The sequence below is a fragment of the Helianthus annuus genome, chromosome 4 (genome assembly GCF_002127325.2).
Source record: "Helianthus annuus cultivar XRQ/B chromosome 4, HanXRQr2.0-SUNRISE, whole genome shotgun sequence".
Classification (NCBI taxonomy): domain Eukaryota; kingdom Viridiplantae; phylum Streptophyta; class Magnoliopsida; order Asterales; family Asteraceae; genus Helianthus; species Helianthus annuus.
Genome location: NC_035436.2, coordinates 199,357,627 through 199,382,772, shown reverse-complemented (window position 1 = coordinate 199,382,772; position 25,146 = coordinate 199,357,627). Strand labels below are relative to the sequence as shown.

Genomic DNA, 25,146 nt, shown 5'->3' with positions numbered 1-25,146 from the left:
CATATTCAGATTCATAGCTCTTCTTTTATTATTGACCCACCAGTATACTAAGCGTGCTTGGGTGCAAGTAGCACTAGGATGGATGACTCCCTGAAAAGTCCTTGTGTTACAACCATTTACAAAAGTGGCAATTGGCGTAGTGGTAGGTGTGCTTTTTTGAACTCCAAATGGTGGTTGTTCGACTCCCACTTCTTGCAATCAATATAAATATCACACTTTCTAGTCATGAAAAGTGGATTTCACCCTATAATTAAAAACAATTAAAATAAATTATATATTAAGAACACCCGTAGTTGGGTTTTTTGGCGTTTTTCTAAAAAAAAACGGCCATCAACGCCCAAAGACCGCCTCAGAGGCGTTTTTTTTCAAAAAACAGTTGAGGACCGTCCTTTTTTTAACGCCGGTCAAGATATGTTGGGCCAATCAGATAGTTCCAAATCAAATATCATTAGCTTTAAATTAAAAAAAAAACAAGAAAATAATAATTGGGTAATCATTGGATGAGATATTATTGGGTATTATACCACTACACCCATTTAAAAAAAAACGCCCTTACTGGACCGTCCAATCACATGACACAAAACGCCCAAAAATCACGGCATTATCTTCCCCTCTCAATACACATTGTCTAGACAAGATGGTGTTGGGTGGGCATACTTAAAAACTCAAACACGAGACATGCATACTTTTTGTTATAACACGCACACTTAAAAATGCGGTCGTGTTTTTGGTCTACAAATTTGATGTTCCTTTGAGAATATGAGTAGATATCTAGGGGCGGATCTACATTACAAGTTACGGGTTCGTACGAACCCACTCGGTTTCAAAATGTTAGTGTTAGTTTTAATAGAAAAATATGAATGAACCCATAAAAGAAATCTCAGATGAACCCATTACAGAAATTGAGTGATGGCTGGGTGGTTAAGTCGCTGTCTATCCTCTTAGAGGTCTTCGGTTCGACTCCTGTTAGAGTCCGTTTTTTGCGATTTTTTTTAAAAATCTAAAATAATCCTAGGGTTTTAATATTATACCCGACCCGAATCGTTGGACCGACCCGAATTTTTTTTTACATCCGGTCCTATGATTATAGAGTATCGAAAAAAATGAACCCACATAAAAAAATTTCTAGATCCGCCACTGTAGATATCTACAGAGCTCACAAACACCCCCTCTTTTCTTCATGTTGGCAATTTTTCTCCCAACCCACACGACCATACAAGTATACAACCATTGAGAAATGCCTGTCTCGCCTTTTCTCTTATATCTCTTACTATCCTTCAGAAAATGGCATCCTGCTCGTATCTCCTTACTCTCTCCTACACATCAAAAAGACAAAAACACCCTTCACGGATAGGGGTGTGACTTTCTAACACGACACGAACCTAACACGAAATTTACAGGTTTAGGTTTAGTCTAAACAGGTTGGGTCAGTTTCAGGTTGAACCTGCGAACTCGTTTAGCTAAACAGGTCGGGTTCGGGTCAATTGTCGTGTTGGGGGGGGGGTGACCCATTTAACCCATTTATGCTATACTATATATTTTTACGATATGTTTTATGTCGTAAGTTATATTAGGTGTGTATTTTATACCAAATTTATAACTTCAAAAGAGAAATTGACACAAAATTTTATAATTTAAATGTAATTGTATTATACACATCTGTGTTTTTTTAATAAATCTTTATTTTACTATATTAATTTGCGCAAAAAACAAAAAAAAAAAATGGATTGAACGGTCGTGTTCTCGGTCAAGCCACAAATATTCAGGTCGTGTTCAGGTTTATATGTATGACACAATTTTCAAGTTCAGGTCGGGTTAAACCCACCAACCCGCGAACACGGCCCGTTTAGCACAACACTCTCATGTCAGAGATGCTTTAAAGACACACGGAAAAAAAAAAGATGAAAAGTAACAAGTTACAAAGATCAAGTTCTAAAGTGTAAATAACTACAACCTCAAGGGGCATATTCAAACAATCATTTTGATTCTTGAAATGTAAAACCACTGTACGTTCATCTTCGATCTACAAAATTTAAAATCGAAAAAATCAAGAAACTGATCGAAGTCTTTGGAATCTTTAGATGGGTTTGAAGGGCGGAGCAGCAAACTGATGTCATTATTTTGGAGTGTCATCCGTCAACTAACAGCGATTGAAGCCATGGTAGTAATATTATTATTATTTTATTATTATTTATCCCCCTTTTTCTCACTTGTTCTTCAAGAAAATCAAACCCCTGATCAATTAACTCCATACAACATACAATCGTTTCTATTTATGGATTTCGGTGTTTGATTTCTACAGGTTTTGTTGTGAGTATCGTGTTTTTTGAGTTTAGGGTTTTTTTAGTTTCGAAATTGATTGATGTTTAATAATTATGTGATTAATGTAGTTTATTAGTCAAATTTAAGAAAATTAAGATGCTTTATGTCTTTTCATGCTTGTATGTATGTGGTGGTTGGATTAACATATTGAATATGGGCACTAATGCTACATTATCTTTCATTTTGAAAGGTTATTATGAACATCTAATTATTAGACTAATAAATTTTTGAAGTTTATTGGAAGAAAATCGTTCATATTGAGATTAAGGGGCTGTTTGTTTACCTCTTAATGGTTCAGAATTTTTACTGGTTCAGCACTTAATGGTTCAGACTGTTTGTTTCACAAGCAGATGTCTGAATGGTTCAGACATTTGCCTCTGAATGGTTAAGATTTATACAAAGTCTGAATGGTTAAGACCTCTAATCTGAATTGGTCAGACATTTGCCTCTGAACGGTTAAGAATTATACAGGCTCTTAATGGTTCAGACATCTTACTGGTTCAGCACTTAATGGTTCAGACCTCTTACTGGTTCAGCACTTAACCATTCAGATATTGCCAAACAGCCACTTAATGATGCTCTTAATGGTTCAGACATCTTACTGGTTCAGCACTTAATGGTTCAGACTAGACTGTTTGTTTCACGAGCAGATGTCTGAATGGTTCAGACATTTGCCTCTAAATGGTTAAGCATTATACAGAGTCTGAATGGTTAAGACCTCTGATCTGAATTTGTCAGACATTTGCCTCTGAACGGTTAAGCATTATACAGACTCTTAATGGTTCAGACCTCTTACTGGTTCAACACTAGACCTCTTACTGGTTCAGCACTTAAACATTCAGATGTTGCCAAACAGCCCCTAAGCCGGTTATGTAATACTGTTGTGGGTTATAAGAATGCGAGATACCGACTCGAAGAGATCAAATCTTGTTGAAAATGTTATAATTCAACATATTTGATCTTGTGTTTTTAAGGGTCACTTGGAATTTCATGATTGTTGTTAAAGTGAAAATGAAAAAAAAAAAAAAAAAAAAAAAAACTTGGTACTTGCATTATATACTTGGCTACATGTGTAGTTTAACAAGGATGTTTTTAAAAAAAAAAAATTAAATTTTTTATGTAGGCTACTTCAAAGAAGGTGATAACAAGGGAAGAGTGGGAGAAAAAGCTTAATGATGTTAAAATTCAAAAAGAAGACATGAACAAGTTGGTTATGAATTTTCTTGTCACTGAAGGATATGTTGATGCAGCAGAAAAGTTCCGAATGGAATCTGGCACCGAGCGTATCCTTTTTATCTTTTAAATAACTTGTTTATAACGTTGATTTATGTACATTTTCCCCGTTCTTTGAAGTTCCTTATAGATAATTAGCAGATATAGACCTTGCAACCATTACAGATCGTATGGCTGTTAAGAAAGCTGTACAGTCGGGGAACGTTGAAGACGCAATTGAAAAAGTTAATGATTTGAACCCTGAGGTTAGACGCAATTTAGTATTATTATGCTGTATTTGTTTGTTTTCTTTTTATCATTATTACAATTTTTTGATGGGGCTGGTGTTGGTTCAAAAGATTTCCTTACTTTTTATCATTATTATTGAACGGTTTTTAAGGCATTATACCGTTCTCTTTCTGATTTCAGAGGGTGCAGTTTGAGCCCATATAAGTAAAAATGGATCCATTTGGGTTAGGGATGAGCTCGGTACCGTACCCGAAAATACAAATAATGGGTATCGGTACCGAAAGTGGTCGGTACGGTACCGGTATTGGAAGGTAAATCAACCCAAAGTACCGTACCGTACTGAACCTGTACCGATCCCAAAAAGCGCAAAAAGTGGGTATCGACTACCGAATTGTTACCGAAAATTAGGGCTGCGAACGAACCAAATGTTCGGCAAACAGTTCGTGAACCGTTTGGCGGGAAGTTCGTTTGTGTTCGTTCGTTTATTAAACAAACGAACACGAATAAGAAATTCCGTTCGTTTAGTTAAATGAACGAACATGACCAGAGTCTGCGTTCGTTCATTTATGTTCGTGAACGTTCGATAACGTGTTCGTTTGTGTTCGATATTTCATTAGTGTTTTTAGTTTTTACATTTTATTTAAATACTTCAAAATTACGACAAATAAAATATTTAATAAGTTTATATATTTTATTCATAAATGCTTGTTTGTGTTCGTTTGTTTCCATTTGTGTTCATGAACATTAGTTTTTGCTCATTTGTGTTTATCAATGTTCGTTTTCGTTCGTTGCCTAAAATTAACAAACAAACACAAACGAACACGAACAAGTTCATTTCCTTAACAAATGAACACGAACATAAAATCTCGTTCGGTAAGTGTTCATGAACAGTTCGTAAACTTGTATATTTCTTAACAAACGAACAAGTTCGGTTCGTTTGCAGCCCTACCGAAAATTGCTCCGTACGGCACCGATACCTGGTACCAAATGGTCATCCAAAAAGAAACGGGTAAAACAAATCGAAGGGATAAAATCATAAAAAGCTCCCCAATGTGCGGTCAAGTGTTTACAACCGTCTAAATTGCTTTATTAAATTAAAATCAGTTACTTATATTGATAATAGTGATTTATAACTGTTGTCGGCTTCTTTTTTTTTTTTTTAATTTATAAATGTTGATGTGACAAGTATTTCTATGCAGATTTTAGATACGAACCCCCAGCTGTTTTTTCATCTGCAGCAGCAAAGGTTGATAGAATTGATTAGGAATGGAAAGGTTGAAGAGGCTTTAGAATTTGCTCAGGAGGAGCTCGCCCCAAGGGGAGAGGAAAATGTAACTTCTAACTTCATTAAAAAAAGATTTTTTATTGAAATCATAACTTTATTAAAAAAAGAAGAGTAAACTGCCATTTTGATCCCTGAGGCTTGGTCATTTTTGCCACTTTAGTCCAAAACTCAAACATTTTGAATCTGGGTCCCTGTGGTTTCAGTTTTATTGCCATTTTGGTCCAAAAGTGAAATCAGGTCATATTTGTCTTATAAAATCCTGCTATTTTGTCCTTTTCCTCAGGGGCAAAATGGTCATTTTAAATAAAAGTTGACTGTTGATTTGGTTTTATATAAGTCAAAGATCGAATTTTATTTAAAATGACCATTTTGCTCCTGGGGAAAAGGACAAAATAGCAGGATTTTATAAGACAAGTATGACCTGATTTCAATTTTAGACCAAAAAGGCAATAAAACTGAAACCACAGGGACCCAGATGCAAAAGGTTTGAGTTTTGGACTAAAGTGACAAAAGTGACCAAACCTCAGGGACCAAAATGGCAGTTTACTCAAAAAAGAATTTTCATTGAAATTCTTATTCGTTTATTTTTCACACTATATAAATGGAATCACAAAATAGAAATGTTAGGTAATATTTTCTAATAAAAGATCTTGTCATTGCAGCAAAGCTTTCTAGAGGAGTTGGAGAGAACAGTTGCGCTGCTGGCTTTTGAAGATGTAAAGAATAGTCCCGTTGGAGATCTTTTAGACATATCGCAACGTCTAAAAACCGCAAGTGAGGTCAATGCAGCGATCCTTACAAGTCAAAGCCATGAAAAAGGTTTGTTCTTATCCGTTTTCGAGTAAATTGACTTTTGGCAGTTGACATAAATCCAGCATTTGCTTTTTTTTTTTGGCTCGTTTGATCTGACACAATGTTTCCTACGGCATGCAAAAGTTGCTAGAAGCTAGAGTTTTAAGTTTTAACACTCGAAGTTCAAAACTCACGTAGTTGACGTCACTCGTTATAGAAAAACTAACGGAATGCCACCAGAAGGACACGTTGATCGTACCAAGATCCATAGTTATCGATAGCGGCCATAGCGACCGCTATCGCGAATAGCGTTGCGAATCGATGGACCTGTGCTATTTGGATCTCGTGACTGAAAAGCGTGAAAATAGCGACCTCCGCCGATGAATTCCGGCGCCGGCGCTGCTTTTCGGCCGGAAACGTGTGAGAAGAAGATGCGACCAGGAAGAAGATGCAGAGTAGCGGCGTGTTTAACATTCCTAGGGTTAAATAACTTTAGGTATTTTAACATTTAACCCCTCTATCTTTCACCAGTTTATATTTAGCCCCTAAAACTTATAACTTTTACATAAAAAAGTGTAAAATTAGTTTGTGTATTTAAACATTTAACCCCCTCTATCTTCACTAGTTTACATTTGGTCCTTAAACTTCTGAATTTATGCATAAAAATATAAAATTAACATTATATACATATATAAATTATAAATATCTATATTTTTTATTTTTAAAATTTTCTACTACCTTATCGCTATACACAAAATAGCGAGCGCTATTTCATCGCTATCGCTACGTAGCATATAGGTACCTTGTCGCTATTTGTCGCTATCGATAAAACATGTAAAGTCTTGGTGTGGGATAAAATGATTGTTGACCCGTCAGTCAATTTCTTGTTAACTGCATCTTTGTGTCACTCTTTTCGTCTTGGTGTGGGATAAAATGATTGTCGACCCGTCAATCAGTTTCTTGTTAACTAAATCTTTGTGTCACTCTTTCGCCCCCTTATCAGAAATTTTAAACCTTAATTTGCCCATTTATCAATATTCAATAATTCCCCATTGCGACAAATGGGTTGAATCTAAATACTAAAAAAAATATTTTTAAAAACCAGCATAATGCTAAACAGTAATCATAACTTGTAAATATAACCCAAATTGACTAATTTATAAGTGAACGAGTTGAATTTGGCTTAATATGGTTTTTAATGTATATGAATTCTGATACTTGTGATTTTGGTTTTAAAATGCGTGTAGCGATCCGATGCGTTTTGATCCCAAAACTCGATGCGTATTGCACAATGCGCGAAGCGCACGCATCACGTATGCAGAGTGTTCTTTATTTAAAAATACTAAAAAATTATTTATAGCTAATATTTTAACTTGTGAACCTTTAATTGTAATATATTCCCATCATCTATAGTCAGATTTGTTCAATTAAAGATCTGATTTGTTCAAATACCGGTCAACTATATCATGTGATGCGCGCATCATGGAATCGCAACATGTGATGCGATCTCATCACTGCATCATATGATGCGCGCATTATGCGCTTCTGATGCGCGCATTTTAAAACCAAGTTATGTGATTAGTATTAACATTGGGATGATGGTATGATTAACAGACCCGAAGCTCCCAAGTCTGTTAAGAATGCTTTTATGGGCTCAAAATCAACTTGATGAGAAGGCAGCTTATCCACGTATCACTGATCTTTTCACTGCTACTCTTGAAGACCCGTCTGTTTGACTTCCATTACACACCAAGTAAGGAAACAGAAACCAACCCGGGTACGTATAGCCGTCATGTTTTCATCATGTCTTGCAATCCAACCTTGAAAATGTTTTAGTTGTAATTACAATTCTATGTGGTTTGTGTTTTAGAATAGAAATTGCAAGGATACGCTTTTATCTTGTGAAATAAACCATAGATTATATTTGCTTTTACAAAAATTCGTGGTCTTTTTTTTTTTTTTTTCACATAACCATACCATTACCCTATCCGGAGATTAAATGCACATTTATGTTTGACATGTTATGTTTTGCGAGTAAAATGTCATTTTCGTCCCTGAGGTTTGGATAGTTTTGCGATTTTCGTTCAAAGGTTTGTTTTTTCGCATCTGGATCCAAAAGTTTGAATTCTTGCCATTTTATCTGGCTCGTTAACTCCATCCATTTTTCTTCGTTAAGTCGGGGGTATTTTCGTTTCTTGTTAACTTAAGGGCAATTCGTTTTTTTTTTCACTTTATGTACAAGCATTTAGCATAATGTATAGGTATTCAATATACCCTTACTAAATAAAAAAGACGAAAATACCCCTGACTTAACGGAGACTAATGGATGGAGTTACCGAATCGGATGAAAATGCAAGATTTAAAACCTTTTGGATCCTGAAGCGGAAAAATAAACCTTTGGACGAAAGTCGCAAAACTGGCCAAACCTCAGGGACAAAAATGACATTTACTCTTTAACTTATGTAAACATGCAATAAATACATTTATTAGTGAGTTGATATTGAAATAACCTGGAAATATGAATAATAATATTAAGAGTAAATTGCCAAAATCGTCCCTGAGGTTTGGGCATGTTTGCCATTTTCATCCAAAGGACCTTTTTTGTACCATATAGTCCTTCATTTTTTGGGAGTTTTTGCCATTTTCATCCAAATATTTGATAGAAAAAATTAAGCAAATTAGATGTTTGGATGAAAATCGCAAAAAATCCCAAAAGTGAAGGACTATATTGTACAAAAAAGTTGTTTTGGATGAAAATGGCAAACATGCCCAAACCTCAGGGACGATTTTGGCAATTTACTCTAATATTAATAATAAAGTATACGGTTCAATTACAACTTTACGAGTACCAGGCCGATCCCAGATTTATTTATCTCATCACATACCACGGTGTCAAACTTTCTCGGAAGTTTTGCGAAAGAACCATGACAACAGGAATACAACGCGTATCCAAGCCATTATAAAATGTAAATCGGTTTTGAAACCGTCACTGTCCTTTCGTCACTTCATACTTGTCTCCCCTGGTCTGTTATTTCCAGATGACTTTTCAGCCAATTTTGTTATTAGGGTAATCCCAACCTTTGTTGTTTCAACCTCATTTCTTTGTTTCTATTACTATGGTATTTATGGTATTTGACTCATTATTGTTCGAGATCTTATATTTTATACCGTAATATATATTCACGCATTTGAGCAATTAGCTCAGCCACATTTCTTGTATTTGGTGGCAGGTAGTCGGTAGCTCAATCACAAGTAATCGGGTTTGACTAGGGCTGTGTGACGAAATCTACTAGGAGCCGGAAGCTATCATCAAACTTCATTTTCTTTTATTTCGTTAAGCTTCAAACCTTTAAGTTGGTAATTATATTGGTGAATGAATTTGGACTTTGTAAGCAGACATTTTGATTTGCATTGTCCCTTGGTGATCACTTGTAAATTACAGGATTACTAAATTTGGTATGATCTATGCTTCTTTGTATTTTAGTGTAAGCTAGTCCCTCCTTGTTATAGAAATTTAATTCAAAAATGGAGTTCCTACTAAACGTACACCTCATAGTTATCGATAGTGAATAGTGACAACATACCTATATGCTACGTCGTGATAGCGATGAAATAGTGCTCGCTATTTCGTGTTTAGCAATAAGGTAGTTAAAAATTAAAGAAATAAAAATAGCTATCTATATACTATTTTATATATATAATGTTTATTTTATACCATTTTATATGTATAAAAATATAAGTTTAAGGGCCAAATGTAAGCTAGTGAAAATAGAGAGGTTAAATGTTAAGATACACAAACTAATTTTAAAGATAGAAGGGTTAAAAGTTAAAATCCATAAACTTATTTAACCCTAAAAAGGCTCCAACTTAATAAAAACGCAGCCGCTCTTCTTCTTCCAAAGTTTCCAGCAAGTTTCCGGCAGAAATTGCAGGCTTCTGGCCGGAATTCATAGTTTATAAAACCCTAAAGCCTAAAACACGCTAAAAACTCAATCGCTCTCTTTTTCATCTTCTTCTTCTTCCTGCTTTCCAGCAGAAAGCATCACCGGAATCGGAATTTTTCGTCGGAAAGCGCCGCCGGAGTCGCTATATGGTCGATATGCACCTTGTAGCGGAGGTTGGCCGCCACGCCACGCTATTCGCTATAGCGTCCGCTATGGACGCTATTGATAACTATGGTACACCCAATTGGATCTTTTGACACTAAATGTACGACTCATATATGCGTATACGAGTCGTATACACGAGTTGTACATGCTTTGTTAGGTGAGGTGTCTATACACAACTCATATATTTGTATACGAGCTGTATAGTTTATATAAAAAAAATATACCGATACGACTTATATACTTGTCAGGTTGTTAAAAGATCTATTAGGTGCATGCCATTATTTTAAGTCTAAAAAAAGAATCATGGTACCAAATCAAAGATCATAACCCAAAGATCATTTATTTTGTAAAGAAATAGCATAGAGACCAAAAGATCTTGTGTCACTAATCAATGAACTCAAATAAACAAGCATGGGTTGCATTTATTGAGAATCTTGTGTCTCATGCATTAATGATGATTATAATAACTCAATCCACATCATATGCACACATGATTTTCTAGTAAAACTTTTCCATTAGCTAATCAAGGCTCAAACCCATTAAAAGATCCAAACTAAACTAGAAACATCCGAATAGTACTACAAAGATCCGACCCGGATAACCTACCTAACCTTGGTCTTTGAACAATATGGACCCATTACCAATAAAACACTCTAAAAAGATCCGACCCGAATAACCTACTTGGAAAATATAGTCCTACTACCAAAAAAGACACTAGAAAGATCCGACCCATATAACATAGACCCTTGTAGTATCCGCCGGATGTGATCCTTGTTGCTTTGACAATGGCAGTTTGGTAAATTTGTGCTGCTCCACCACATGATGATGATGATACTCATGATGATGAAAGGTACCATCATCAAAGTTGAGAGCATAGCTTGATGGATCATAATGAAAATTAAATGCCTTCTTAGAACCTCCATAAAGAGCAACAAGAATTGTCTGTTTTTTTATTGCCTTTTTCATGGCTGCTCTCATTCTCCAAAACAAGCTTTTACATTGTTTCTTTGAGCTTGTGTTCACCCACATCAATCTCCCAATAACCCCCATTTCTTCAATCAAATTACAAAAAAAAAAAAAAAAAAAAAAAAAAAACTTCTTTTTTTTTTGTTTTTTATGAATCTTGATCACTACCCACTTCAAGAAACTCCAAATCTAGAGAGAGAGAGTTTAAGTAGATTACCTACTTCAAGATTTGACAAATGAGAGAAAATGGTCAAAGGGGGGGGGGGGGTTAGTGTGGTAGAATACCCATTTCAAGAATCTTTGAAAGTTGTATAAATATTCAAGATTCTATAATTCCCACTTCAAGATTTGCTCACACAAAAGAAAAATCACTATATGCTTGGATACCCACTTCAACTTCAAAAGATCAATACAGAATCTTTAAAAGCTGAATAAAGATTCAAGATTCTATCTTTCCCACTTCAAATTTTGCACAAAGAAAGAAAATTACTGTGCCTGAATACCCAATTCATAACTCCACAAAAACATGCAAAAAAAGAAAGAAAGAAAATGAAGGTTGCATAGAGATTCAAGATTCAATAATTCCCACTTGATAAAGTTTGAAACTTTAAGATAGGGAAAGTTGGGGGGGGGGGGGGGTGTAAAGATCGTTTGTACTTGTGTTAGATTGTAGTTGATGAGTACAATGGTATAAAGTAACAAGAAATCAATGCTTTCTTATTTTTCAGAAAGTTGTGTAGGTGTTTTATAGAGGAAGAGATCCCACGTTGAGCTACAGTGTATTTCAGTATCTCACAAACACTCTCTCTTAAAGCTAAGATTTTTTTTTCTTTTTTTCTGAATTTCTGCTGTACTTTGCTCCCTGAATAAGAACAAAATTTCGATATAATACATAGTTGTAAAGTATTAAATTTAGACAAACTAATAATAAAAAGAGTAAATTACGTTTTTGGCTCCTATGGTTATATCACTTTTACTATATTAGCCCAAAATAAGAATTTTTAACATATCTGCCCCCATGGTTTCTATAACTAACCATTTTGTCCCCTAATTCTAGAGATCATGGGGGCCAAAATGGTTAGTTATAGAGACCATGGGGGAATGGTTAGACTTGAGGGCCAAAATGGTTAGTTATAGAGACCATGGGGGCAGATATGTTAAAAATTCTTATTTTAGGCTAATATAGTAAAAGTGATATAACCACAGGTGCCAAAAACGTAATTTACTCTACTAAAAATGTTATTTTATATTGTAGATTTAATATTAAATAAAACTTTAGTTTTATTATCATCTATCATTCGATATGATACATAGTTGAAACTTTGAAAAGCATAGCTGTAAAAATTCTGACTTACCTTAGATTGGTCATTGATTAATCGTTAGTAGGATGTTCACTGGGTAATGTTTATCTACTCAGCCACTTAATCAACAGGCGGTCAACAGTGATCTAATCTAGTCCTAATTGACCAAAAATCGGTGGCAGTTTAGTGATTCCAGTCAAATCCCGACCAGATTCTTGATCAAAACCTGTAAATTCTGACAATCAATCCTATCTACTTGAAAATATGAGTTGAAGTATGTGTTAAAACATGTCTACTTAAAAAAAATACATATAAAAATGTGTGTATATAAATATAAAACTGAAAATTGTATATAAAATCCTAATCCAGTTAGTCGGTACCTCCCTTGATACCAACCCATCAAAGTTTGCCACATGATTCCGTCACTTGATCACATTTCCACCTATTTATCACAATCACCAATTGAACCCAATTTTTCTTAATTCAAATTTAAATTTAAATATACAACCAAATTAATTAAACAATATTTATTTAATATATAAAATAAAAAACCTGTAAGATAAAAAAACAACCTAAAAGTTAACGGGTCAACGATCGGTTTGTATAGTAAACAAAATTTATTCGGTTTGTCTTAGCTAGCACGAACCTTCAGCCTATACAATTTTTTTAAGCCGGCCTTTTTTTTGTGAAAGAATGGTGTGTATAGAGTAAACTGTCATTACCTTGGTATGAAAGTTTAGCTTTGATAAAACTTATAATTTGACTAAACTGTCATTTTGGTCCCTGTGGTTTGGTCAATTTTACAACTTTAGTCCAAAACTCAAACTTTTTGCATCTAGGTCCCTGTGGTTTCAATTTTATTGCCATTTTGGTCCAAAAATGAAATCAGGTCATATTTGTCTTATAAAATCCTGTTATTTTGTCATTTTCCGCAGAGGCAAAATGATCATTTCTTTTTTATAAATAAATACCATATTTTATAAGATAAATATAACCTGATTTGCCCCTGCGGAAAATAACAAAATTGCAGGATTTTATAAGACAAGTATGAACTGATTTCATTTTTAGATCAAAATGGCAATAAAACTGAAACCACAGGGACCCAGATGCAAAAAGTTTGAGTTTTGGACCAAAGTGGCAAAATTGACCAAACCACAGGGATCAAAATGGTAGTTTACTCCTTATAATTTTATTGTTGGAGTATAATTTTGTTGGAATTATATAAATCAATGTAATTATTATAGAAATGAGCCTATATGTTGTAGTGTTTCTGTCTACCTGTGGTATCCTGTGGGCCTATGCTTCAGAACATCAAACCCTTTTTTATCACTTGTATTTTTAATGGATTCCGATTCGAGGCTTACTACCCGCAAGTCAGTCTGTCAAACTTCGTTCGGGCATCGGATCAAAAGGGTTTGAGCTAACATTGTATTAGGATAAGGAGAGAGTCGATATGAAAAAGAATAATTTTAATAACGTAAACTATAAAATCATTAACTGATGATAATTTATACTAAAAGTTAACAGAAGAACATAACCCCATTTGTTGATGGAAATTTGTTACTTGCAAAATGTTACACTAACAATATAGTTTCCAATAAATATGTATCAAATCCATAATATTAATCGATCATAGTTTCTTGATCGCATTCCTACGAAGACGGCGCTGAGACGGAGGAACATACAAGTTCAAGATGAGGAGTGTGTTATGTGTGGAGAAGGTTTGGATTCGACGGATCATATTCTCACAGAATGTGGTATTGCTTCGGGTGTTTGGAATGGTATTTCAATGTGGCGCCGCATTCCGCAGGTGTTTGCATTCTCAACTAGAGATTTGGTTCACATCTTCGATCAGTATACTCAGTATACTCAGCTGGAGATCAAGAAGAAAGCGTTACAATGTGTAATTATTATAACGTGTTGGAGGCTATGGAAAGCTAGAAACGAGATGATTTTTTCCAATAAAGTTCCAAAAGTAGTCGATATAGTGTCGGATGTAAAGGCTTTGGGGTTTTTATGGTATAGTAAAGGGCGAGAGGGAATCGGTGGATTGGAAGAGATGGTGTAATTTCGATTTCATGTAAATATACTGTTCGTTTTTCGGCTTACTATTCCACCTTGGAATAGTTAGTCGTATTTGATTGAATGAAAGTTGATTTTCAAAAAAAAAAAAAAAATTAATAGATCATATGTACCAACATCTAATTAATTTTATATTGAAGTTACAAAAGTTATGTGTCAACCTATTTATTATACTTTATTTACTTCAACGGTACTTGTTTTTTTAACAAACCGTCAACATATAAATCCCATGTGAATCTAAATATTTATCATTAATATGAAAATGTAATTTACTAAATTTATAACTTTGATTCGTAATTTTACAATTTAAGATTCATAAAGTTGAGAATAACACTACAATTTATATCACTAATTTATTAATTACCCATTTCATAATAATTTATACTGTTGGGATTGAACCCTATCAGAGGAACAGATAATTAAAGCCAAAATTGGATCAGAGTAGTAGAACCTGAATAAGCATATGTTTACATACAAATCTCTCCTCTTGAAAGTGAATTCAACATCTGCTGACCTCCTATCTGCTGATCTTGCTAAATGCTGACCTACAACTGCTGCTCAAGTAAAGACCTGATGAAAGACTAAAGCCCTGCTGATTCAATCTACTGCCTTGAGTCAAGCTCTGCTGATCCGGACAAGTGCTGCTGGGTTCACAGCAGTAGAAGGTTGCAGCAGCTGATCAATAGTCTGTCTTGTAATGTAATGTAATAGCAGTAGTTAACATAGCAATGTTTGTATAGATCAGAGGTTAGAGTTTGTTAGGAGGTTAGATGTCACTTTCATGGTGACGTCAGCTAAGATGCTCAGTAGTTTGCAAGTGCCTATAAATAGATCAGTACTTTGTACTGTTCTATTAGCTCTTTTGCACAATCGTCTTCTTTGCACGAACAAACAACTGAGCTCTGGCTGAGGGGGAGTTTGCATTCATTCATCAATCAATGTAATCGTTATTGAAATAAATTCAATCTTCCGATTCATTGTGTAAAGATGTTTGATCAAAGTATTACTCTCGTTTGATTGTATGCAAAGTTTGTTTTCATCTTAATTCCGCTGCACACTCATACATTTCCACTTTAATTACAAACACAAAATACAATCAAAATCAAACTCAGATCCAACAATTGGTATCAGAGCTTGGACAGTCAAATTTGATTTAACAATCATTTTGACGTAAATAGTTCAGCTCATAACAGATGATACTGATCGTTTGTTCGTTTGTTGAAAAACAGAGCAAGGATTAATCACCATTAAAGTTGATTTCTCAATGTCTGTAAAACAACAAGAATGACGTCACAATCTCAGGATGATAAAAACATCGGCTCTCTTTTTAAACCACCTATGCTAAAAAGAAATGAGTACAACATCTGGCAGAGGAGGATGGGTCACATCCTCGCTCAACAAAGCACAGGTTGTTGGAGGTCTGTCGTCTTTGGTCCCCATGTTCCTACAGTGCCAAGCGCTGAAGATACTAAAAAGTTCGTTCCAAAACCAGTTGAAAACTATACCGAAACCGACTTTCAAAAGATCGAACTAGATGCTAAAGCGTTTAGCATCATAGCTTCAGCGTTGCCCAATGAAATATATGCTGGACTGTTACACTGTAACAGTGCCAAAGAATTGTGGGACGCGCTTAAGGAACAGTTTGGGGGTACCGAAGAAGTCATAGAAAACAATAGGGAAATCCTGAACCAACAGTATGAAACATTTTGTCATGTTAAAGGTGAATCACTGACGCAACAATTTGAGCGTTTCAGTTGTCTCATCAGTGAACTGAGGCTTGTTAAAACCACTTTTACAAACTCAACTCAAAATAGCAGGTTCCTCAGGTCACTGCCAGAAAAATGGGACACCATAGCTTTTGTCACCCGAAATTCACCTGAGTTCAAGGATCTGACCTTGACCCAACTCCATGGTCGACTCCTGACCTACGAAAGGGAGTTGAACCAGAAAAGGAAGTTACAAGAGTCAGGAAAAACCGTTGATGATTATACATTCGGTAACACTGCTCTTTTGGGTCAAGAAGAATCTGGAAGTAGTGGTAAGGATCAGGGTTATGATCACTTCATTGACATAACTGCTGGTGAAAATTTTAACAACCCTGATCCTCACTCTACAAGTTATGCATTCACTGCAAATGAAAACCAGATGTCAGACAATCTAAGCTTTGAACTCAATGATCTACAGCATTTTGACCCCGCTGATTTAGAGGAAATGGACATCCTGCATCAACTGGCCTTGCTAAGTGTTAGAACTAGCAAATTTTATAAAAGAACAAGGCGAAAGTTCCCAGGCTTGCATGGGAATCTAAGGGTTGGGTTGGATAAATCGAAAATCAAGTGCTACAAGTGTAATAGGTTGGGACACTTCGCTAGGGAGTGTAGGAGTCAAACTACTGGTCCCATAATCCCTCATCCTAGCTCAAATCCTAGACCTCAAAATCAAGGCACTGTGCACTATGCCCAATATGCCACAGCAGCTCAAGTGAACACTACTCACTATGCTGCTGCCCCTGTGCCAGTGCACTATGTCCAAACCACTGTTCCACAGATCCAATATGTTCAAACCCCTGTCCCTCAGGCACAAGTGCAACCTGCACCTCAAACCACTGCTCCAACAGCAGTACAACCAGATCAACAAAGCTTTTTCACTCAAGGGTTTGTTGACTGGAGCAGTATGCCTGAAGACCTCAGTGATGAAAATTTTGCACTCTATGCTTCCAATGTTTCTTCTCATGATAAATTTTGTTTGATGGCATTAGAGTCAATACAGGAGGGTGTTGAATCTGAAGAGGAACAGCTGGGTTCTGAAATAGTGGATGAGGTGACTGAAGCAGTGGTTACTGCTGTGGCTAATGAAGTACTGTTGGGAGAAAGTTCAGGTACCCTGATTGAACCACTAACAGACCCATGGTCAGAAGAGAACAAGGAAGAAAAGAGAAAGAAGAAAGAAAAAATTGATAACTTGTTTTGTGAATTCTATGAGAAAAGGAACCATCTAACAAAAGATTGTTTCCACTTAAAAGCTTATGATATAAACAGAACAAGTGTCATAGTTCCAGCTGAAAGTTGCATAGTTTGTGGTAAAACAAACCACAAAACTCAAGCATGTGTGTACCTCAAAAACTTTGATGTGAAAAAGAATGAGTACATTGCTAAAACATCCTTGAGTCCAACATCATCATCAACATCTGTCAAATTCGCCAAGACACAACCACTGTTTGTACCAGTTCAAACAGCTGTCACAAAACAGCTGAACCAAACATCTGTCAAAAGAGATGTTCAGGTTACTGATGCACCCCCTGCCAATCAGTTCAGAAAAGGCAAGGAAAAACAGTCTTACCAAAGGATCCACACGTTTATGAGGCCTACAAAAGGCCCTCTAAACCTAAAGTGAATAGGCATCCTTTTGGCTATCAGCAGGTGATTGGTCAAGACCCTCAACAGTGGTTAGCAAGACACAGTACTAAAACTGTCCAAACCCCTGACCTAACCACTGTCCATCACTCTGCACCCATACCAGACACTACTGAATCCCCATCCAAAGCCCTGTTGGCTTTGGAGCCCTTAATGAACTAATCCTTTTACTTCATGTGCAGGGAGCTTCTGCATGCTTTGATAGTCTTTGGTATGTAGATAGTGGAGGCTCCAGGCACATGACAGGATGTAAAGCCCTCCTCAAAGACTTTAAAATCCATGGAGGGGGTGATATATCCTTTGGTAATAATAGTAAAGGGAAAGTTCTAGGGTCTGGTACAGTGCAATCTGGAAATGTAAAATTTGAAAATGTCAATCTAATAGACAATCTAAAATTCAACCTTCTGAGTGTATCACAAATGAGTGACAAAGGGTTTGGGTCATTCTTCACAAAAGATTGTTGTAGGATTGTTGAACCAGAAATGGTCAAAAAGATTGAAGCAATAATCAAAACTGGTCACACTAAACTTGTTGCTCAAAGAAGTGGCAATGTTTATGTTGTTGATATGTCAAAAGAGTGTCCCAGAGCTGATGCCTGTCTGTTCTCAGCTGCCTCTAACAAAGAGACAGAACTTTGGCACAGAAGGCTGGGGCACACAAATCTTAAGACAATCAGTGAAATTTCAAAAAATGGTTTGGTGAGAGGCCTACCACAAAAATTGTTTTCATGTCCTGAACATTGCATTTCCTGTTTAAAAGGAAAACAACATAAAAGTTCTTACAAGTCCATTGAAGAGTCCAAAACAACCCAGTGTTTGCAAATGCTACACATGGATTTGTTTGGCCCAGTTCAAGTCATGAGCCTCAAAAAGAAAAGATATTGTTTGGTTATTGTTGATGACTTTTCTAGGTTTACATGGACTTTCTTTTTGCACTCCAAAGATGAAACTGCAGGCATTTTGCAAGACTTTGTGACACAGGTTGAAAAGCAATTTGACCTTCCAGTGAAAAGCTTCAGGAGTGACAATGGCACAGAATTTAAAAATACGGAGTTGGATGCCTTCTGTGTGAAGAAAGGGATTGTAAGGCAGTACAACATCCCTAGAACACCAGAGCAAAATGGGGTTGTTGAAAGAAAGAACAGAACTTTGATTGAGGCTGCCAGAACCATGCTTGCAGATTCAGGTTTGCCACTAACTTTCTGGGCAGAGGCAGTAAACACTGCTTGCTATGTCCAGAACAGAGTTTTAATAAACCCCAGGCACAAAAAGACTGCTTATGAAATTCTGTATAAAATCAAACCACTGATCTCCTATTTCAAGGTGTTTGGCTGCCCATGCTTTATTTTGAACTTAAAAGATTCTATTTCAGAATTTGCAGCCAAAATTGATTGTGGTTATCATCTGGGATACTCAACCACTGCCAAGGCATACAAAGTGTTCAATACACGGACCAAGGCAGTGGAGGAGACTTTGAATGTAAAGTTCAATGAACTTTCATCAATGAAAATCCCAGCAAATCCTGCAGATCTGTTTGATCTTGAAAGATTCACTTTTGAAAATACTGCTGTCAAGACTAATAGTGCAGGTCCATCAGAGGATACAACACCAGACTATGGGTATGAAATCATCATCCCTCAAAGGTCTGCCACAAAGGGAAAAGCACCAGCTGTTCAAAACAGTTGTCAAAGCTCAACCACTGCACCTCAACAGTTGTTGAGCAAAGTAGCCCATCCACCACTGCTTCCACATCCTCAAACACTGCTGACAAAAGTCCTCAAACAGTGGATAAAAGTCAGCAGTTGTCCACTTTATTACCTCCTATTCCACCACCTTTTGAAGCCACTGCCGGGTCATCAAAGTCACCAGCAGTGGTTAGCTCAGATGATACACATTTGCAGCCTTCACCAACAAATGCCATGATACCATACCAAGGAGATTTAATCTTCTTGAGATCTCATCCACCTGATCAAATCATTGGCAACATCAATGAAGGGGTGCTTACAAGAAGCCAAACCCAAAACATCTGTCTTTTTGCTGGTTTTCTATCACTCCATCAGCCAGTCAAGTACCAAGAGGCACTGAAAGACAACAGCTGGGTAGAAGCCATGCAAGAAGAGCTCCAACAGTTTAAAAGAAAACAAGTATGGGAGCTTGTACCACTGCCAAAAGAGGTTAGTCCCATTGGCACAAAGTGGGTCTTCAAGAACAAAACTGATGAAAGGGGCATTGTTGTCAAGAATAAAGCCAGGCTTGTGGTTCAAGGTTACAGACAGGAAGAGGGGATTGATTATGATGAAACATTCGCCCCTGTTGCAAGATTGGAAGCCATTAGACTGTTCCTGGCCTTTGCTGTCAACCACAACATGAAGGTGTTTCAAATGGATATCAAAAGTGCTTTACTCTATGGTACAATTCAAGAAGAGGTGTATGTATGTCAACCTCCAGGTTTTGAGGATCCATTTTATCCTGATCATGTCTACAGGCTGAACAAAGCCTTGTATGGCCTGAAACAAGCACCAAGGGCCTGCTATGAAACTCTTTCCAACTTCCTACTCTCAAATGGTTTCAAAAGAGGTACCATTGATAAAACACTGTTTCTTAAATGGAGAGGGAAGGATTTAATGATTGTCCAAATTTATGTGGATGACATTATTTTTGGAAGCACATGTAACAAATTGTGTGAAGAGTTTAGAGAACTCATGACAGCTGAGTTTGAAATGAGTGCAATGGGTGAGCTGCAATGCTTTCTTGGTCTCCAAGTACAGCAAATGCAAAATGGAACTTTCATTCTTCAAAGCAAATACGCTAAAGAACTTTTAACCAAATTTGATATGAATGATTGTAAACCATGCAGCACACCCATGGCAACAAATAAGCTGGTCATGTCTGATGAAAAGGATGAGCTGATTGACCAAACACTCTATAGAAGCATGATTGGGTCTTTATTGTACCTAACTGCATCTAGACCAGACATCATGTTTGCAACATGTGTCTGTGCAAGAAGTCAATCAGCTCCCAGAAAATCGAATCTCATTGCTGTAAAAAGGATCTTCAGATACATAAAAGGTGCTCCCACACTTGGTATCTGGTATCCAGCTAATGGGAATATCAAGCTTTCAGGTTTTTCAGACAGTGACTTTGCTGATGTCACACCACAAGGAAGTCCACTTCAGGAGGGTGCCAGTTTCTAGGTGATTGCTTAGTTTCTTGGCAAAGCAAAAAGCAAGCAGCAGTTTCAACATCCACTGCTGAGGCTGAATACATTGCTGCTGCAAGCTGTACAGCCCAACTCCTGTGGCTTCAAAATCAGTTACTGGATTTTGGTATCACTGCCTTAAAAACACCACTCATGTTGGACAGCCAGGCAACAGAAAATATCATCAAAAATCTAGTTTCCCATTCTACCACCAAACACATCGACATCAGACATCACTTTGTGAGGGATTGCTATGAAAAAGGTTTGATTTCTCTGCATCATGTCCAAACTAAAGACCAGCTGGCAGATGTACTCACAAAAGCACTTGATACAGCCACTTTTGAAAGCTTGGTCTCTAGGATTGGGATGCTAAACATGGAATAACAAGCAACATCTTGTTTTTCTTTGAATAAAAGCAACAAAATGTTTTCAGAAAATCAAAAATCAATCCTTAAAAATAGTTAAAAATGAAATTTTCATTAAAATCCTTAAAAGTCTGCCATAACCACTGATTGTTCAAAAGTCTGTCCTACTTCAAACGTCTGTCCACTGCTGAAAGTCAACCCCTGCTCTCTCATTCCTTTGATAAACTCTGTTGTTCAAAAGCAGTGTCTTATCCACTGATATGCTATCCACTGATAGTGAAAATCATCCACTGCTTCCTTACCACTGCTTTCATCTCTCACTTTCATCAAAGTACTGTCCTTCACTTTCACCAGGGGTTGTCACATGGGCAGTACATAGTGCTCAGACCTTTTGTAACGGCTGCCACGTTAGCATTCACTTTCTTCCCTTTAAAATCCCCCACTCACCACCAAAACAGGGTTTTACTGTCGAATTGAATTCTTCAAAAATTCTCTTCTCAAAGCAATTTTTCATCTCATCTTTCACAAATTTCTTCGATCATTCTACTCAAAATGACAAAATCGAAGTCTGCAAAACCCACATCCAAATCATCATCGAAAACAGCCTCTCAAAAGGCAATCTCCACTGAAATCCCATATAAATAATCTCACAATCTCCCGAGTCTTCTCACAAAACCAGGAACCACCGATGTTTTCGATTCCACCATTAACATCATGGCAAAATCAGAGTACAAAACTTTGTTCACCGCCAATGCACCATTCTATTTGGATACCCAAAGGGAGTTCTGGAAGAATGCAACCCTTGAAAAACAAGGAGACACTGCAACTACCATACACTCCTCCATAAAGGGAAAAGCTATCCAAATCACGCCACAATCCATTTCAGAGGTCTTTCAACTCGATGATCAGAAAGGTAAAACTTCTTTCACTAAAAACGAGTTACAAACTGACTTCATTGAAAGAGGGTATGAAGCCACAATGCTGAAGAGACTTACCTTACAAAAAGGTTATTTTCCTTCAGCAACCAGATTTTTTTTTCATACCCTCCTACTATGTGTTTCAAACAAAACCACTTCTTTCAGTGAAATCCCTTTAAAGATTCAAAATCTGGGGTATGCAATTCTTCAAGAAGAAAATTTTAACTACTCTCGGGAAATTTTTAAAGATTTGGTTAATAATGTTGAAACAAAGTCATTCTTACTATTTCCAAGGTTTTTAAGTTACTATTTTGAAAAGAAATTCAGTAAGGATGATTTAGTTGTAATAAATCAAGGTGAGATTACTCAAATAAACAGCCTAACATCTGAAACTTTTTCAAGAATGTTAGCACCTTGCAAAACACAAGCAGAGGTGCCTGAGCAGAATTTAGCAGCTAACACTGCTCCTCAGGTATCTGCTACTGAGCCCACTGCTCTAGGTGATCAAAGTAGCAGACCAACTGTTTTGAAACCCACACCTACAAATCCCAAAAAGCCAAACAAAAAGAAAACTCAAAAACCCCCCAAACCAATCAAAACGGCAACTCTGGAGGATGAGATACCAGAGCTACTGCCTGTGACAACACATATATCACAAGAAACCACTGCTGCTACTTCCTCACAGCAGTTGGTACAAATATCTTAACCCATACCCAAAACTCCTCCTGCTTCTTCACAAAAAGAACAGGTTGTACACAAAGGGCCCCCACATTATGATGCTCTGGAAACACTCGTTTCCATCATCCACAGCCCAATGCCCGGGGCAACCTCTTCTTCTACACCACACCTCACATCCACAATCCCACCAAAAACACAACTTTTGTTGGATGCAATAGATTTGAACCAGGCATTACTCAGTCCTTCTCAATCACCTGTCAATGAGAATATGCCTCAAAAACTGACTGAGCCTGATGTATCATTCATTGCTAACCCACCAACACAACCTGAGGAGGTTACACCCCTTGAGTTACAAGTAACTCTTGGTGGTAATCCAAGTGAAGCAGCCACTACAACTGTTGAACCCACTGGTTTACAGTTGGACAGTGGTTACATCAATAAGACTTCCTTGGAGGCAATTCCTTTTATAGCACCTCTGCCAACCACCAGTGGATTTATTTATCCTACTGGCAACATCAAAAGGTTGTCAAGTGTTGAAGGAAGAAGACCCCAGTACCAAGAAAAAGGGGCATCAGTGGTTAATGTTTGGAGTAAACTCCCTACCTCTAGCACTGATAAAACCACTGTTAGTGGGAAATCAGATGATCCCATTAAATTGGGTGATGATTTAAAATATCAGGATTTGACGGACCGAATTGAAAAGTTAGATACATCTGTTGCAGATCTCAAAAACATGCTGCAGCAGGTGTTGAAAACTCAAACGGTGCAATCCACTGCTGTTCCACCTCAAGCACCTGCTCCACAACAGGCATCTGCTACAAATGAGCTCTGGAATCTATTTCAACCTTTTCTCCATCATCAAGCACAACTAGCAGATCAGCAACATGAAAAACATGTTCGACAGCTGAGAAATGCAATGGAGTCAAGGTTCAAGAACACTCAGGCTGATCTAAAAGCTCTCAAAACTCAGATCCTGCATACCACTGGAACGGCTCCTCCAACTGTTCTCTTCATTGATCAACTTCCCCCAGATAATGCCAAAAAGGGGGAGAAATTGCTGGAGTGGAAAAAGAAGGGAATAGAGGATGGTATCTACCTTGCACCAGAAAGTGCAAATAGGACCAAACAGATCCCTCTGCCAGATGGAAGCAAGAAAATTGATGTGACCACAAATGCACTGGCAGAAGCAGTTGCAAGTGTAAAAAGAGATAGAGAGGCCAAAAGGAAAGCCAGGGTGGATTATCCGGATCAGGGTACTTCAGGGTCAAAAGATGATGAAAATCTTGTTGATGAAAAGAAGAAGCCTACAAAAATAGTAAGGCTACCCAAATCCATTCCAACCAGACGTTCAAAGTCTGTTTCAAAACCACCATCTAAAACAGCTGTTGTAACTCCTGTTGTGCCCACTACTGTTGGTACTTCAGTGGTTTCAACATCTGCTCCCACTTCAACACACACCACTTCAACACACATTACATCCACTGCCTTACCATCATCACCACGAAAAACAAAATCACCTCCTGCCAAAAGGCAGAAAACAGCAGCTGTTACAACTTCTGCTGTAAAGACAACAGTGGTTGGAACACCAGTTGTTTCAACAACTGTTAGTCTATCACAAATCACTGCCACTACATCCACCACCACTGTTCCATCCAAAACATCATCAGCCCCTCCTCAAACAAAGAAGAGAAGGCTAATTCTCAAAGATGATGACACTTCACCACCTCAAACATCTTCAAAACCTTTAGCTCTTGTCAAAATACCAAAACCAGTTGCTCTCTCTGCAGTTCAAGTGCACAAGCCCTTACCTCCTGCAGGTGTTCAATTTCCTCTTGAACTAGAAGCTGTTAGAGAAGAAATAAAATCTTTTTACTATGAGGATGACCCTGTCAAAAGGAGGTTGCCATCAATAAAAGGATATCCCTGGCCTAAAAATGTTGATGAATATCTGAAGATCAAGGCCAAGCAAGCAGAGGATATCTCAAAGAGAAACACACAAGGGAAATCTGACAAAGAAATTTCTAGATACTATCAATATCTGCTCACACAAGTCAGCTCCCTAGAACGATTTGCAAAAAATGTCAGTCAACAAATTTCAGAGAGAGCAGCTGAAACTTTGAAGAAAGACTACATTGAAAGCATAATGGCCCACAAGAAGTATAAAGGAGAGAGATACATGTACAAAGAGTGGACTGTTCCTGAGCTTGAAACTGAAGCAGCAAGAATTCAAGACATGATAAAAAGGAAAGTCACTCAC

General features: G+C 37.0%; 1 protein-coding gene across 6 annotated transcripts; it reads left to right on the top strand.

Annotated features, from left to right (window-relative positions):
* The first annotated feature begins 2,006 nt into the window (after positions 1 to 2,006).
* Positions 2,007 to 9,346, top strand: LOC110937865 (protein GID8 homolog). 6 transcript variants are annotated; one of them, XM_035988768.1, is made up of 7 exons: positions 2,007 to 2,161; positions 3,446 to 3,605; positions 3,697 to 3,800; positions 4,983 to 5,114; positions 5,731 to 5,887; positions 7,475 to 7,613; positions 9,091 to 9,346. In XM_035988768.1, exons 1-6 carry the CDS (start codon positions 2,111 to 2,113, stop codon positions 7,594 to 7,596), a joined length of 726 nt encoding a protein of 241 aa, XP_035844661.1. In that variant the 5' UTR covers positions 2,007 to 2,110; the 3' UTR covers positions 7,597 to 7,613; positions 9,091 to 9,346. The 6 variants fall into 6 exon arrangements, with proteins under 6 accessions (XP_035844661.1, XP_035844660.1, XP_022036007.1 ...); XM_035988767.1 differs by having other exon boundaries at positions 7,475 to 7,637; positions 9,095 to 9,346; XM_022180315.2 differs by having other exon boundaries at positions 7,475 to 7,637.
* The last annotated feature ends 15,800 nt before the right edge of the window (positions 9,347 to 25,146 follow it).

Coding starts and splice junctions, on each gene's coding strand:
- LOC110937865 (XM_022180314.2), top strand. CDS start 2,111: ATGTCATTATTTTGGAGTGTCATCCGTCAACTAACAGCGATTGAAGCC. Junction 3,606..3,693: donor AATGGAATCTGGCACCGAGC/GTATCCTTTTTA, acceptor ATAGATAATTAG/CAGATATAGACCTTGCAACC. Junction 5,888..7,474: donor AAGTCAAAGCCATGAAAAAG/GTTTGTTCTTAT, acceptor TATGATTAACAG/ACCCGAAGCTCCCAAGTCTG.